The sequence below is a fragment of the Chiroxiphia lanceolata genome, chromosome 11, assembly GCF_009829145.1.
Source record: "Chiroxiphia lanceolata isolate bChiLan1 chromosome 11, bChiLan1.pri, whole genome shotgun sequence".
NCBI lineage: Eukaryota > Metazoa > Chordata > Aves > Passeriformes > Pipridae > Chiroxiphia > Chiroxiphia lanceolata.
This window is the reverse complement of record NC_045647.1, coordinates 11,904,393-11,922,367: the sequence shown is the minus strand read 5'-3', so window position 1 is coordinate 11,922,367 and position 17,975 is coordinate 11,904,393. Positions and strand designations below refer to the sequence as shown.

Sequence of the window (17,975 nt, the reverse complement as noted above, 5' to 3'; positions counted from 1 at the left end):
CAGGTTAATCTATAATGAGTAAAAGAGTTACTAAGACCTAGGGGGAAGTTAGAAAAGGCAGACAACTACCTCAGGTTATGATGACTATATTACATTTTGCCTTCAGAGTATTCTGTACTTTGGAGCACAGTGAACTGCAATTTTGATGCAAGTTTCTTGATTACTGTGACAGTAATGCAGCAAACTGTTACTCCTGCTGCAGCAAATAACCAAGTGGAAATATAAAGAGGGAACAATTATACTACTCCTTGTCATTTACATCAACATACAACTCCATACACGTTCAAACTGGCAAATTAATCCAATGTCATGATACCCAATTCTATGAGACTTCTACAACACTAACTTTCAAACCTTCACCATCTCCAAACACCAGTAATTATAACTCTTACGAGAACAGCAGAGTTGAGTAAAAAAAGTGAGTTTGTTCTCAAGAAGGACACCCCACAACCAATCTCAGTTTTTATGTCAAGCTTTATTTCAAGCACCTGCATTACTACACAGCTGTAGCAGTACAGTGCACGAATGAAAGAGATCTCAGAAACCAATCAGTCCCAAACAAATTAAAGATGCCAGCTCTGAGAAATAAGATACTTTCATTCTCTACATTGTGCACAGATTGTCAGAGCCAAAGTAAACAGCAATATTTTGGAAAACAAATCTTTCTGGACACAGTCTAGGCAGCAGTCAGTTAACCTACCCTGCTGCCATGCTAGATATTGGGTGTTTTGCTAACTTACAAATTACAAATGAAGAGAAGCTGAAGAGTTAATGTTGCCATTAAATCACTCTTGCTAAAGGTTTTAAGAGTTAACACTGCACTACCAAGGAAAGTGCTTATATGCAAAAAATCACCACAAACTCATCAACTGAAAACCAAGCTCGAAGCAGTGATCTATTAGTTTATTCTTAGTTCACTTGGAGTTTCCAATGTTCACAAAGGCTGTACCTTCTGTTTCTTTTAAATTTTAATTTTGATTCCCCACCCAGATTTTTCTAGAGTTATTTTGTACTCATTTCTCTGCCCTTCAGAGCATGGCAGACATCAGGCCCAGCCTAACAATTCACTACAAAATCGTAAAAATAACAAGTATTTTGCATAGTTTGTCATTCTCCTAAGTCACATCACAGAAACCCTTCCAAACTTCGGAGGCCATTATCGAGCACGTGGTACTATTTCATACCTCCTGCCAGGCCAACACCAGGGCTTCTGACAGTGTATTTATTTTTATTTAAATTTTTGCTGACTAGGACTGCACAAGATACACACTTCATTTCAGAGCAGCCCCAAGGGGTTAACAGTCCTGTAAATCTCACATCCCAGTACTTCAGGACAAAAACTATATCATGTGGATACACTATCTAAATTGCCAAGGCTACAAAGCACTCCACATATTGGAGAGTGTATAGCATTTGTGTCTCACATTAACACATTCTCCATATAATTAATAAAAGCCCACCATAATATAAAAGGTGATGTTCACTGTAAAGGATGAAAGCAGTGCAGAGTTTAATTACTAAATAAAACTAGATACAATAGTTACCAAGATTAGAATTTATACTGCAGTAAGCGGGGCTGGAATTTAATGATCTATAACCACACAGAGATAAGAGACAGTAGCAATGCTTGAGTAAATGTTTTCAACAGTACCAATAGAAGGCAAGGTGAAAAATCTAAGGTATCATGATTGATAACCAGATGACCTCTTCAAAAAAATTTTACAGCAGAGAGTAAGTGCCATAAAAAGATATTCCAAATTTCACCAGCAGAGTATTTGTCTAAAAATAAGTATTCTAAATGCTTTGAATTATATACTTTACTATGTCAAATTAGATATTCATGTGAATTAAGTTGAGCAGCCAACTAAGGAACAAAATACAGACCTGGTCTGAGTTTGTATCAGTTGGGACCTTAATCCTGCAGGCTCCCTGAGTTCATTCCTAGGAGGCTGCATGGATGCAAAACACTCAACCTGGGTCTACGAAGCCGCAAGTGTGCATGGCACTTCAGAGATAAACACAAAACCAGGTTTAGAAAGCTCACAGACTAAATTTAGACCAGTTGCTCCCTAGAATAATGAAAATATTTTAATCTCTGACACGACCAGGTTATTTTACTGTTTCAAGTTTTATACTTTGAAAAGCATAGATCCTGTGAGGTGAACATACAGTAACCATCAACATACAAAACCAGGCCCCTTATCTCTAAAAGCCCTCATAAATAAAGAAAAAAGTTTTCTATTAGGTATTTTGAAGAACCTCAAAAAGTGAAATTGTTCAACATAACCCTGCACAGAAATTTCATAATACCTCTCAAATACTACATAAACCAAAACATGACTATCTAGTGAGATATTTCAGTATAATCCTGAGCAAGTTCTTCCACATTTTCTCTAGGATGAATGAATCACTGAATAAAATAGAAGTGTTGACACAAATATTTTTACATTTTACAAGCAGTAGTGGCAGTTTGTATAAACTAAGTTTGTGAGCAGTAACATCTGTCAGTTAAGCAAAACATCACTCAAAACCTTCATCAAGACCAGAACTGTGCTTCTGTAACCAGGGAGGGTCATCATAAGGAAAGTACAGCAGGTCTTCCAGCTCTGCATCCCACACTCACCCTCCTGGTTCACTGATCATTAAAAAACACTTCTTTTCCCCCAAATCGAAATCTAAACTTTCAAGCTAAAACGGAGGCTGACAACATCCCCAGGGAAGTGGGATGAAAGCCTACAGAAAACAAAGTCTGCTCAGAATACACATTGCTCTGCCAGGCTCATGTGACCAGCTCTTAGGAATGCTGGCACTGCTCAAGTTATTCAATGGAAATATGCAACAAACAGACTAAGAATCCTGGATAAACAAGAAAATAATACAGAGTGCAAAGCACCAATACTTCTACTCTGAAGTTGCATCTGTAAATTTGCATTCAACTGTACATTTCAAGAGAATACTTCTCACAGCAAAAATTCAAAGAGCAGCAACAGCAGGCACTGAGCCATCACTCTCTCACTGGGATGGGATTCTAGAAAAGAAGCGCCCAGAAGTCCAAAATCATCTGTGTTAGCTAATCCAACCTCCGTGACTAAGAAATTCCTAAGCAAGAACACAAAACAGGATCAAAAGTATATCAAGTATAAAAAGAACATCTAAAGAATACACACTTCTCTCTTTCACAAAACCCATTCTTAGATGTTTTTGCCTCACAGGAGCCTTTTTTATATTTTTAATTACTGCTTTTCAGATTTTGTTAGGTCTTGTTTCCCATTCACATCTTCTAGTCTCAGAGAGCACAATAGATTCTAAATTGAACTTCCTGACAGTAAGAACTAGAATTACAGAATAAGGGATGGGAAACTCAGAATGAGAATTTAATTTCAAATGAACTTAAGTAAATATATTTCATTTGTTATCTGGGCACTTCAGTCTTCGCATCAAACGATGGAGACAACTGCTGTTGAAGAATCATATCATAATAACGGAAGAGAAATACAATGGAACTTTATTAAGTATATTCTTACTGACAATTTACTATAGACTTAAATTAAATTTTGGTAAAGGATTTCCTTAAAGTACTTCCAATAAGTTATTTTTATAAATTACGTTTAAAATGTCAGAGTTAATTTGCTTTTGGGGGAAAAATTATCTTGCCATTTGGTAAAAATGTAACATTGAAATAAAGTGTATGAAGAGGAAAAAAGGTAAGTAATGTAGGTAAAGAAAATGAAATAGTATTTAATGACAGAAGCAAAAAAACCCCATGAAATAAAAACCATATAAATGGATATTTAATTCTTTTCCTCCCTTAATAAAGTAATAGTAACATCCATTTACATGGGTTTTTTTCCCTCTAGTGTCCTGTTAAGCAAGGTACACGTTGGGGCTGAGAGAAGAACTGAGACATCACGAGGGGAAAAAAAATTTAAAATAGTTCTCATTTGTAGTCACCATGTTTTAAACACACCCAATGATGTTGTTACTCAAACAATCAAAGAAGATTTGCCTCTCTCCAAGAGCTAGATTCTGTTGGTCCACAGAAAACTGAATTACAACATCTGAGTACACAAGCTTTAGAATGGGCTCTACTGGTGAAATGAAAACTTTTAAGTTTTCAGTCCCAAGAGAGCAGCAACAACCTCTTCTCTCTGCAGCAGCACTGGGCAGGCAGAGAAGCCTATTTCACTGCAGTTCTCTTAATAAACTAGAACTCAAGCTCAGATGCTGTTAAATCTGGAGGCAAACTGAATAGATAATTTTAAAACCTAGAAACAGACAACATGAAACAAACAGAAGTGAAGCAAAGGTGGGTTATCAGCGACCCAACTCCCCTACCTCACAGTCCAACTGTGCCAACTCAAACTTAATCTTTTTCCAGTTATGATACAAAATGAACAAGGGCAGTTTTTAGTAGTATTGAGATTCTTTTCTCCTCCCTCTTACTCAGACTGCAAAGGACACCATACAGACATCAAGAAACTGGTTTTCAACCCCATTTCCCACATACATTGTTCCTCCTCTTTTTCTTCTTCCCTGACATTCTTTAAGATTTTTTTTAATTCATTTGTGGAACTGCCAGCTTATGAACATAGGGAAAAATCTATTCCAACCACAACCTTCAAAACCAGCCTCCTACACAGTTTATTACTCTGCACCTGAAAGAGGCACACCATGAGCCATGGATGTCCAACAGACAAAAGTAAAGCCTTTGGACTTCAGAATGGAATTTCTGAAAGTTCTAAGAGGGGGAATCCAAGCAAATTAAAAAAAAAAAAAAACAACAAAACAAATCTTTTTTTTCCCCATAAAAATCAGATAAGATTATCATTTAAAACAATGCCAAGGCTATGAACCCCTCCCTACTGCTTTCTTGCATGTTCGTACATGGCAGGAAAGAAAAATCTGCTGAAATTGCTAGGGATCAGCCAAATTCAATAAACCAACACTATCTCTAACTGTAAATGCATCACTAAGATAAATGAATGCATAATTGCAGAGTACTAATCACTGCTTAATGAAATGCTGAAATCACCAAGAAAGAATACAGCCTTAGTGATTAGAGCCCAATTTTTCTGGTTGCTCAGAGCTAACAGAAATAGAAAGAGAGATTACAACTCAGGCATTTAAAATATTTTGCATTGATCATTACCACTTAGCAGAAAACCACAATTTCCAGAATATATTTAATTTTCATAAACTAGTTTGATGGGCTATTTTGCTGACCTCCTACGAAATCATGTTTGCCCCCTACAAACTAGTGCCTGAGCATCCAGTATTTCAGTGACTGTTACCCACACAACTCTGCAGCTTATGACAAGTTCTCACACGTGAACTGCTTTAGCTGAGCTCAACTTGCCTGCCTTTCCCACATTTAAACTGTCTTCTGACCCCTAAATGAATTTATTATTGTTAAGAGAACAGACTCCACTTTAGCATCCTCTTCACAAGAAACATATTTCTCATTCACAGACCTTATTTATTCCACTTCTGATCAAACAGTGCATAAAGGGGAACTGGGACAAAAGTACAAATCTTTCATAGGAAGTATAACAGCTTCTAAATAGAATAACAACATCCCCAAAGTGAGTGCATTTTCATGATTTCATCATAGCATCCCGAAAATTTTCGTCATCTAATAAAACCAGTAAATACAGCTGCACTTGAGATGCTACAAAGTTGTTAGCTCTGCAATAAAAAGCAAAACTATCATATGCTACTAAAATAAATATTGGATAGCTTAGTTACAAGAATGTTTGAAGTTATTTCGTTCCAATTGTTCTTACATGAGCTCATAAGTTACTGCAAAGAAATTTAAAACAGTAAGGTTCAAAAGGATACTGCCAACTTATTTAAATTTCACAATAGTCAATTTTGGTTTTACCTAGGATTGACTCAATTATACGCAAGGATACAGCAAAAAAATTCCATAAACCTGACATCACTTTTTATGTGGTCTACTGTTTTCCTAGCCACACTCTACCTTTTTCTGAATGGGACAAAAATAAAGATCTCTACAATGCATAGGGAAAAGAAACAAGTACAGTAACCAAAATAACTTCCAACCACTGCATCAATTTGATTGCAAGTCTAAAAAAATCCAGTGATCTTTCCCATAGTAAGTTAAGGAGTCGCTGGTTTCTCAGTGCAGGGTAAGTAAAGAAACTGACAGTTAAATTTATCTTCACTTTGATTTGGCTTTAAAATACAACAAAGAAAACATTAAAGCCCACAAAAGCAGTGCTGGACATTACTAAAATAATCAACTATTTCATACAGTAAATAAAGCTTCAAAACAAAAAAAAGAAAACACATTTAGGCACACATGATGAAAGAACAGTCAAACACCCACCTACACACAACTTGTAAACGAACACAGTTCAGTAATGAAAACGCATCTGAGACAACTTTCTTAAAGACTGGATTTTCAGCCATTGGTTTTGAGGGTTTTTGCAATAGAATTTAGCTTCAGTTCAAAACTCTTCTGTTCCCTAAACTAGAAAAGTATTTTCTCCACATAAAGTTCGGTATAATCCGATTTAATCAAATACACTTTTTTTTACTGTCTCTAGAAGCACTATAAAGAATCACAGACAGGTGAATCTCTTCCCACAAAAGGCTCCAGTTTATCACCCATTTTGTACAGAAAAAGCATTGCTGGATGTCAGAATACACAGCAGAGAGAGCAAAGGGAGAGCTCAATTACAAACACATGGGCAAACACCACCAGCCACCACAACTTTATCAAAGCACTTGAAATAATGGGAGAATCCTCAGTTGTTACTCAGGTGAAAAGTCTACTCAGGGAAAGAAATATTATTCATGCTGGTCCGTCCCACAGGGTGAAAAGCTATCACACAGCAAGCAATCCAGAAAACAAAATTACTTCCTTAAACACCTTTCTTAGGGATGCCAGACTTGTGACTTTTGAGTTTTTAGCCATACACAAGGATAAATATTATCAAATAAGAAAAACATTGAAATAATTGTTATTTTATTTATACATATATAAACAAACAGTTATAATTTAGGTGTAAAAACTTGCTTTTCAGGTTTTTTAAATGAGGCATATTATCATATTATTTGAAGCTATAACATAGCCAGACGGAGACCAAAGTTTCAGTGTTAAATGCCCAAAACTAGTCCCTTAGGTGAACAGCACTGTTGACACTTGTGGGGCATTTTGCTGATAAACTTTTTAATACTCTAAACTGAATATACATCATCTCACTGAGATCAGGGAAAGATTCCAGTGTTGAATGCTTTTAAGAATGACAATATTTTGGGGTTTCCTTAGTCTCTTAAAACAGCACTGACACCCAAAATTAAGTACAATTTGAATTAAGTACATTTTCCTTATTCTCTGGTGAAATGTCTCTTGGTCAGTTGTTCTGATGTCTTTAAAGGGTACTTCATAAATTTGAGTACAAACTCAATGTTTTGTACTTAATGCACAGTACGGGATTTTTTCATAAATCTTCAAAAAAGTTAGGGGACAGTACAGTCCCAAAGTTGTGTACACACAGAACTGCACAATGAAGACAAACAGCACAAAATCTCTGAATATTTCCATCACACAGTAAAACTGACACAGTTTTGCAGGACCAGGCAATCTACCTCTATAAAACTGTCTGCAGCGTTTGTCATATTCACATTCACAGACACACTTATGTTGGGTTCCTGCACAGCCAGCACTACCACACTGGGGCAGCCCTTCGAGATGCTGAACACCTTCAATAAACTCTGAGCTATGAGGGTTCACAGAAACACTTGCTGATGAGTCTCAAGCTCTCTACAATTTGGGCGAGCCAAGTCCAGCACTATGTCACGGCTGCACTAGGTTAGGAGTTTACTCTTGAAGTAGATCATTCCCAGAAACCTACCTCGACCTACAGTTACTACTTCTTCTCTCCTATTCCAGCAGATGCCCAACACACCAGAGCTGCTGCTGCTCCCCTGACCGGGTGACAGCCCAAGGAGAGCAGCACAACCCCAGCAAGGACCAAGCCATGCCACACCAGTACTTTGCACGTGTGCTCTAAAGCCACACTTTAAATCATTTCACACACCAGAATGTCAGCGTGGATAACCACTGCCAGAACACGACACAGAATCCCCTGAAGTCAACCACAGGTTCAGGTAATCATGACCTCTCTTTTTACAGCATAAATGCATAATTTCCGCACCACTCTTTGATGAAGGGACCACAGACTTACAAAGAGGAAACAATTACAGTCATTAGAATTTCACCCAAGCATGAGATTTAATCTCAGGCCATGGTCTTGCCAATGGCTGTGGGGGTCTCAATGGAGACAAAATTGCTCTGTGGGAGAAAAAAAAATGCCTTGATGATGACATTAGTCAGCAAGAGAGACCGAGCTTTGTCTTCCATCCAACAGCACGGTCAAATACAAGGAAACCATTTTCCCTCCTCCTCTTCTTGATTCTAAAAAAAAAAAAAAAACCAAAAAAAAAAAGAAACCTCAGCTACAATTTTGTTTCCCTCTCTGAAATGCAGTTTTTATATGCTTTGGAAAATTTTCTTCCCAAAAGCAACACTGCTGAAAGGATAGTCTTTTTAATATTAGAAAAGTAGACGCTTATCCATGCTTAAATCTACAACAAAAGACATTTCCCATGCCTGTCCTTGTTAATATAATTGGACAGTTCTATCAACAATTCTCAAACACTTCTACAGCTTTTCTTAACCCAACATGTTCTCAATGACCATTTCAAATTCTACATACACAGGAATCACATCTAAAAGACGCTCATCTTCTCTACAATGCAATCAACAGAAATAAGACAGGTGAAACTTGGTTGAAAAAAACTGAGGCAAAGTTTGACAATGCAAGAGCTCCTGAGATCCAAGAGTACCAGCTCCTCTCATATACCAATCATATGTTGCATCCCAACTAAGACACAAAACAAAGGAAAACTTCAGCACAGAAGACAAGAAAGTGCTACAGGTGATTGGACTAAAATCAGTATTCCAGTACTGCAGAAAAGGCAGATCTGCAGTGGACAAAACTGTCTTCATGATCCTTCTACAGTCTGAACTAAAAGAAAAAGGAGTCTCTCAACAAAACCGTAAGCCCAAATGTATCATCTCTTCTCTAGAACTTGGGGTGAGGGACCTGGATTCTTACCCAGATCAACTTCTATAAACCTCAATTAAAATGTTGATTTTTATTCCCCGTTATCATCGTTTACCTCCACAACGCTTTTGAATACAATTTATTCATTTTTATTTAAGCTACCTTTGCTATTCCACTTCCTTTTGCTATTCACCAACTCATTCTGCTGTTACATTAAGCATATATACATATATATAAAAATACACACGAGTATTTGTTTGTCTTCTCACAACCACCCCTAGTGCTGGTAGTTTCAATCTAACGTAGAATTAATCAGTTTAAGTTTGAAACAGAGATTGTAATTCAATTTGGAAGTCAACACTAACCATTTCATGCTCACTTGAAGAGATCAGATAGACTGCACAAGAACATTTTGGTAAAATAACTGATAAGGAGATGGGAAATAAGAATTATTGGTATTTACTTAGCCTGGAACACTTTTTGGAAGCAAACAGTTTAAAGGAAGTACTTCAGAATAGCTATTTAATCTGAATTTTACAGATAGCACAGAGTATATATTCTCACAGAGTGCACAGGATCTCTGCAATCACAGCTATCGTATGAGCTGTTCAAGTCTTTCTTCCTTGAAACTCTCACCCAATTTTGCTCCGTTATGAGCTGTGACCCAAAGAACACAAGTGTTCAAGAATCCATCTAAAAATTACAACCACAGAATATCTGTCCTTGCTCTTCAGCTTGCCAGGCCAACCTTAGGGTTCCCAGACAGAAAACAACTCACTGCCACACAGAGAAACAACTTTTTATTCCACTCAACAGACTTCAGCACTGACAGTGCAGGGGTTTGGTTTGCTCACTTAGCTCGAAGATCTGTTGCACATCTGCTTTACAATTATAACCTACATTTTTCCATCTGCATTTGGTTTTCCTAGAGGTTTTTATAAACAGTACTTTACAGTAGTCATCTAAGAACCTACATTATTATTTCTAGTACAAAAAAAACCACCAAAAAACAAACCACTGAGAAATATATTAAGGAAACTCAGTTCATGGCTCCATCAAGCAAAACTAGCTATTAAAAATGGGTTTATACATAAGCAATGTATCATTGAACTTAGCTCTAGCATCTACTAATTGAAGACAACTTTTAAATCAAGATGCAGAACAAATACAGTAGATCCTTATAAGTCCAGTTTGTCAATTAGCAGACCACTGAATTGCTAAACTAGACTATTTAGCAAGCAAACATATCCATCATCAGTAAAAATGCTACTTTGAAAAATGTGCTTTAAATTTATTTTGACAAGGGTAATTTTAACTATAAACATGCTCCATATTTTATAGTAAGCTATTCTAAATTTTATGCAATTATTTATAAGACTTCACTACATTAGCTAATATTTTAAAACATCTAAAAATTGATTAAGCCTTTAATCGATTGATTAAGCTTTCCCACTCCTCCAAACAGCTTAAAAAATAATTTCCAGCAAGGAGAAACATGAAGCAAAAGTGAAATGAAAGGGCATGCAGTTACTTGATGAATGCTTGCACACAGTACAACGGAACAAAGAAATTCTGTTTTTAAATCAATAGGAAAAATGATCAAACAGACTTAAACAGCACCATTGCAGTGCTTGGTTATTATGTTTTCTTGAGAAGCTGTCATGTTTTTGTGTCAAATAACCAAGTGTGAATTAGCACAATTTTGTTGTATACAAGCAAACACAAACACAACCACTCGGAAGCTCTGCAGAAAAACTGTCCTAGCAAGGGATAATTTAACATTGAAACAAGCCACTCCTAGTTAAAAATCTACACTTATGAAAAAAGCCACTCCTAGTTAAAAATCTACACTTAAGGTTAAAATTCAATTATAAATCAGGTCTTCTGAATAAAAAATACACAACTTTTTTTTAAATTGAACACAGAAAACAGTACATTTCTGACAGGATTCTAACAAGAGGTCGAAGAGAATGTGATTATTCACTATAACTTTTGATATCAGGAGACGATGGCTCTCCTGCTCCTTGTAAACTTTTCAATCCATAAAAGGAACAGAAACCTCATCCTACTTGGCTCTCTAATATTACTGAAGAGTTGATGTACAGTTTAGGAACTTGTTGAACATGTGTAGCTTTAATAGGCAATTCAGCTTCAAGTCAAAATAGCAGAAAAGAACATAGAACATAAATAGTAGCAGCCAAGTAGACCAGTCCCACTGTCACATCACTCAAAAAGGCACAGATGAGGAGCAATGCATAACACATGGAAAGCTAAATCCATTACAGTTATGGCACAGATATAGACAAAAATTCCACAAGACCACTGTTTTAAAGTACCCTGGTACACACACACACCAAGTTTAATTCTACTCAATCTCACACAACAAACCCTGATATCACACAGAAGTGGTTCAGTATAGATTTCACATAACTAGCTTTCTTTTGCCCAGTTATTACACAACGTGGGGAAATGGGGAAGTAAATAAAAACTGTGTACACTAAATTTCATGGTTCCCACATCAAGGCAGTTGTTACCTGGGTCTTATGTCACGTGTAAGACAACACCCCATAAGTTTTTATTGCTTAAGGTATAAAAAGCACTACCCCAATTATAGATGAAAAAGCCTAACCTTCCTTAAAACACAGAGGATGTTTTCTTTAAGAATGAGAAAATTAAGCCACAGTTGCGTTCCAAATCTTCTGCTTAATTCTGTTTCGATTCACAGTAAGGTCACTCCACCCACGTTGACCTGTTACCCCGAGTACTTATCACTAAGATCCTACATTGTAAGCAAACACTGCCCTCTTGTGCACTGCAACATCCCGGAGACGAAGTTCCACTTCGGGAGTTGGGGAGAGGGGCATTCCAGACCAACAAAATTTTTATACCGATTGATTTTTCTTCATGCACAGCTCCTTAATTAAAAATTTTTACAAATTTTAAAATTAATTTTAAAATTTCAATTTAAAAAAAACCCTTTTGTCAGGCAAGTATCTGGCACCAGCCAAAATTTAGGTGAATTAAAAAAAGACACTTTTTCAATTTCAAGAGAAGTGTTTTCATTTGCAGAAATAAAGTTTATTTGCATTTTTAATACAAAGCAATATCAGCAATTTACAAGCACCATGAACCTGAAGAGTCTAATAGCATTTAGAAAACATTCACACTAGTGTTAATTGAACTCTCTTGGCTGAATAGTACTTCCATGACATCAACCACTACAACAAGGCTCATGGATATGAATTACACTATACAAGAGGTATATTTTAATATTTTTTTCACCAGAACAAGGTTCATTATTATGTTATTCTCACTTCGAGCTGACAGCCAAAGTTCTCAAGACTCTCCAGTGACTTCTCTCTGACCAGAACAGTATCCACTAAACAACACAAGGCACTCTTTCCTCCACAGAAGAGGTTTTCCTTCATTCAGCACAAGCACTCAAGAGCAAGTCATCCATATATACATCTACAACTATAAAACCCTACTTGCTCACTCAGCTAGAATGAAAAAAAAACATTAACTGTCACATCTTCACAAAGGTCTCAACAAACAAAAGCTCACATCAACAGAAGTGTGTTTTCATTGCAGTTAATGTAAAGGTAACCCCGAGTTTACAAATCCTCTTAAAAGCTTACAACAAACTCAGCAAAACAAGTAATCTGTGATAAAAGGTGGGAGTTTTTTGTGATATGTTAATCTTACAAATAATCTGCATCTGACTGAACTTGAATGCTGGTAGCAAGACCACATTTCCCTTGATCTCCCAAGCCTGTTTTCATTGTACTCATTTGCATCAGCAAGACATGCTTTTGCTATGCTCATTTCCCCCTCCCCAAGCTCTTGTGCAAGTTCAAAAGTCTTGGTCCCTCCAATGTATCAGGTATGAATTAATACCCTTCCTCAGCAGAACACAGCAGCAAAGTGGAAACAGACACTTGCAAGGCAGTTTTCTTTGAAAGGGACTGCAGGGACAAATGGTGACAATGAAGCTCTAGTTATAAAGTAAAAAGGTCAAAGGTTCAGACAGGCATAAGGATTACAAAACTACAAGTTCATCAGAATTCCCCACACCCCGAGTTTAGACAACCAGGGTCAAGCAGTAGCTTTCCAATTAAAACCCTATAAGGATACTCTGTCCTTTGAACTTCATAGGGAGAAGAAAAAAAAAAAAAGATAATTTTCGTTTTAGAATTTCTTTTGAGGACCCATCTCAAAAATCAAACAGATAAAGGGCATCTGACAACAGCTCACCTAAAACAAACATTGCAATATCCCTTTGCTGCCTGTGTGGGGGAAGCTGGGATGAGGTAATCATGTTCTTCTGTATTAGTGTGCTGACCCTTTGTAGGGCATGAAATTAACCATCAGCAAGTAAAAAATCTGCTACTGGTTAAACTACTTTGCTACGCAAAGTGGTCTTAAAATGAAATATGGGGATTGAATTTCTTCTGGCAGATTAACTTGTATAACCTCTCTGCAGGCATCCCTTCCTGCTGAACTCATTTCAGAAACCATTCCAGACCCTACTGGATGCACAGGTCTGCAACAAACAAATATAAAAGCAACTCTTATTTTACTTGGACGACATTAACATCAGCTTTGCGGAAGATCAGGAGCTGAACTTCAACAAAAGAACAGAAGCTCAAAAAACCCCATAGCACTGTGATGGAAACTACTCCACCTCAGTGTGAAATTTTACCAGAAATACCACCCTAAATATCTACAGCAACAGAAGAAAAATAACAGTATTGCATCTTGCAGTCATTCCTTCAGTGCAGAAAGTGAGTGTAAGGCTGATGTGGGTTCTTCTTACTGCTCCTGACAAGCTAAGAATTGACCCTTAAAATTGGTTATTGAGGTTTGTTTTCTCTGCTTAGCAAGTCACAAATGGCTGTAAATGCTATATTTGTTGCAATGCTTGAGACAAGAGCCTCCTAAAGCACAGGAAATGTCTAAAATTATTTTACATAAAGAGTTTTTTATTTTAAATAAAGAGTTCCGTTCTTCTTGTTTAAGACAAAAAGAAATACAAAACAGTTCAAGCCATACAGCTACCAACAATAGCTTAATACCTTCCTGCCATAGACACACAAGAGCCTGATGTTGAAGAATATAAACCAGCATGGTGAAAGGTATGATGTAGTACATCAAGTGACTATTATTTATTCCATTCCAACCTTGACTATCACCTTCCAGCTAAAACTTTAAGAAAGCATCTTGGGTGGAACTGTCTGCAACATTTCCAATTCCTAACATGCAGGTTAAAAAAAAAAAAAAACCACAAAAAAACCCAAAAAACAAAAAAACCATAAACTTTTGATTTAACATTTGATATGTTTTGTTTTCAAGGACAAGCTTTGCAAGAAAAATGTAGCCACACAGAATGAAATACGACTTCCATTTTCCATTCCATTCGGTTACTGCTCAAATATTCTGCATTCATTGAATCCTAAGGTACTGTGTCTAAATAAGCATCTTGGGAGTGACTGTGACAAGTATTTACAAGGTCGAGCACTGCCTGGCATAGCATGAACCCTCCTCATATCCAGCTCCCTTGCCCACAGCCATCCTGTGTTTAGTTTTCCTGTAGGTTAATACACATATACAGCTACCCCAGGACTTGATACCATAAAAGCAGTATTTTAAACAGGTATGAGAGATCTGAGATGCAGAATAAACACAGAAAGATAAAGTACTTTGCACTTAAGTTTTATTTTAAAACCATACGTAGAGAAAATGTGTAGTAACAGGGAAATCACAGATTCCATCAAAAAGAAAAAAGTAGTGGCATTCCTACTCAGAATGTTGCAGACAAAATGTTTGGAACAGTGAACCCTTAACGCTCAACAACAAGGAAGTAGACCAAAATAATATAAATTTTTCAAGTGTCATTTCTGAAGTGGTGAAAAAGTTGGCAATATTGAAATACTCAAACACCAAAGAATGTATCCTGTTACACAAGATATGCTATACTTCAGTTTGAGTTTCACCAAAACACGCTAAACCTGTAAGCACCTAAGCAGTCCCACAGGCACAGATCAGATTTTATCATCATGGTCTCAATCCTCCAAACTTGGTAGGGGGAAAAAAAAGGGGGGGGGGGCATACACCATCAAGATACACGTTATCAAGCAGAAAACTGAATTTTTTTAACCCTTTAAACTATTAACACAACACTGCATTTTCCCTATAACCCTTTCTTAATACACAGAATTGCAGTAAGTCATATCAGCAAATGTTTTAACTAATATACATAATATGGTATAACTACAACTAAGTGAGTTTAATGTGCTTATGCGTCTGAACTGACGCCTGTAAAGAACCATTTCTGCTGGGAAGAAAACTTGATCATGCCCTCTACCCTAGTCCACATCTTTGCTTCTCCCTTCATGGCCTATCAATAAAGAAATCTGAATAACTTATTCAGCCAATGTGGAGAGCTGCGACTAAATGCTTTGAAGATGTTCATAAAAACAAAAGGAAGCAACAAGACGTTTGTGTATTAAACAATCACCCCAAATAAGTATTAAAGGTATATTAAAAAAAAAAACGGTTAAAGCAGTTTTCTAAGTTTTCCCATGTCCTCTTCATGAGAAAGTTTACACCGCTCACATTAGTTGCTTCTGGCAGAAAGGAATGTCTGACTACAAGTCACTCTTGAGTACATCCAAGAAACGTTTGCCAAAGTAAACTTTGTTCTTGAGAAGCTAATCAGGTGCCTACAATTACTGAAGAGTGATAATGGGTTGTCAAGTACCAGAGACGACTAAAAGACCACAGGTTTCTGTTATTTAGCACCCGGCCACTCCTCCCCTGCAGCTCCGGAGCACGTGAATGGCACTGGACGGCGGTGAAACAGACGCGTAAGTAAATATTTACCCCCAAAGAAGTGCAAACAACACGATGCACTTACTACTACCGCAGTTTAGAAATAACACATCTGCTCAAAAGGGGATTAAATTCGTTCATCGTGAGAAGTAAGTCGGTCTGAACCTTAGTCTAGCCAAGAACAAACACATTCTATCACAAATCTACCACATAGCTGACACTAAAGAGAGAGCGGCAGAGGAAACGCATAGGAACTGAATCCACTGATTGACCTCTGTAGTTGCAGTTTATCAACCTGCGAATACTTTAAGCAGCCTGCAGCTGCAACTCCGTCACATCCTCAATCGAGCACCAACCACCTCTTAGCTCTTTTTAGAAGAGATGGAGGGGGGAGATAGAACAAGGTGAACTAATTCAGAATAAATTCTAACGCAAACCGGATTAACCTTCCGGTATCATCTACAAAGACTAAAATGAAAAGCTACCAAAATCCACAAAATTATTTCTAAGCATAAGATTATTACGTGAGAACTCCCTGGTCCCTCCAAGACAAAAGTTCAGCACGGGGATGTCCCGCCAAGTACAGCACAGCTCTCAACCCAGGCAACAGCAAACTCTGACAGCTTTAACAAGTAACAAAATAGAACTCAATAGGACTGTAATATGCCATTGATAAGGTCTCCATACACAATAAAGAAAACTTTTTACCCAAGTAAGTAAGGAACCTGAGCAGGCCTGACTGTTCAAAGCACACCCCAGGAACTCTAATTTGCAAACCCCTGTCCTGTGAGCACTGGCACTTTATTTGAGGAGCAACTATGAAGAAGCGTCACAGAGTCACAGCGCCCGCGCAGAACCCGGCACCGCACCCCCGCCTGCCCTCGGGGAGCCCCCGACTCGCACCAACCGAGCTCCCACCGCGGCCCCCCCGCGCCCCCCTTACCGCCGATGATGGTGCGGATGAGGGAGGCGTGCCCGGGGCAGTCGACCAGCGTGAACTGCAGCTCTCCGGGCCCCGGGCCCAGCTGCGGCGGCAGCGCGGTGCGCAGGCAGGAGAAGCCCAGGTCCAGCGTGATGCCCCGCGCGCGGCTCTGCGGCGCCCGGTCGAAGGCGGCGGTGGAGCCGGTGGTGCTGAGCGCCCGCGCCAGCGCCGTCTTGCCGCTGTCGATGTGCCCCAGCACCCCCACGTTCACGTTCAGCGGACGGGCGGCCATGGCGGAGCTGCGCCCGCACGGTCCGTCCCCACAGCGCCCCTGCGGCAACGCGGCGCCCGCCGCCGCCGTTCCGGCCCGGGCGGAGGGTGACCCGCAGGGGCGAAGGTTGGGCAAATCCAGCGCTACCGCGGGGATGGAAACCGCGGGGATGGAAACCGCCGGCCGCGGCAAGCAGCACCTCTCCAGCCTCCCCTGCCCACACCCCGCCCCTGCCGGGCGCCCTCTCCCAGCAGAGGCAATTTAAGCAGGTGACTGTGATGGCCACACACCCAACAGCTGGGCCCTTGCACAGGTGTGTGCCCGGCCCGATGGCAGCAGGACGGGGCGACAGCCTTGGGAGAGCGTCTCTGTCACCAGCCCTGCCCTGGAGCATCCGCACTTGGCTCTCCTCTCGCCCACGCTGATTAGTGGCTGTAGGGCTGCTCAGCTCAGCTCAGCTCGCTGTTACATCACACCCTTCATTCTGCCCCCCTGGACGCCCCATCCTGGTACTGCTGGAATTACGGCGGCCCAAGTTTGCTTTCAAAGTCGCGTGGACATTGCAAACCCGCGTGAAACAGCAGGTCACGTTTGGATCGTTTGCTCTCCTTACGCTTAATAAATTCTAGCCTTGCGTAAGTCGCTTTCATGTAAAAGTATATTTATGTTGGATAAGATGCTACCTAAAAATCACACCTTTAATGGATTAAGAATCATCAAGATTATTCACAGCTCTCCTGCAAACTAAGAATAACCACCCAAACAAAAAACAGCAGGTAGATGAGCATTGGAGAGGCCTGAGAGCAGCTCAGAGGCTAAGGGCAGGACCACACTTCCCTGATTTAAGTCACTTGGC

At 39.0% G+C, this 17,975-nt stretch overlaps 1 protein-coding gene across 2 annotated transcripts in view; it reads right to left on the bottom strand.

Moving 5' to 3' along the window:
* EEFSEC (eukaryotic elongation factor, selenocysteine-tRNA specific) overlaps positions 1 to 17,184 on the bottom strand; it is a 120,031-nt gene extending 102,847 nt beyond the window's left edge. Inside the window, exon 1 of one of the 2 annotated variants that reach the window (XM_032698828.1) lies at positions 16,870 to 17,184. In XM_032698828.1, coding sequence (XP_032554719.1) covers positions 16,870 to 17,140 — 271 coding nt within the window. In that variant the 5' untranslated portion in view covers positions 17,141 to 17,184. The remainder of the gene's footprint in view (positions 1 to 16,869) is intronic. The other variant, XM_032698829.1, reaches the window with a different exon arrangement.
* Between the last annotated feature and the right edge of the window lie 791 nt (positions 17,185 to 17,975).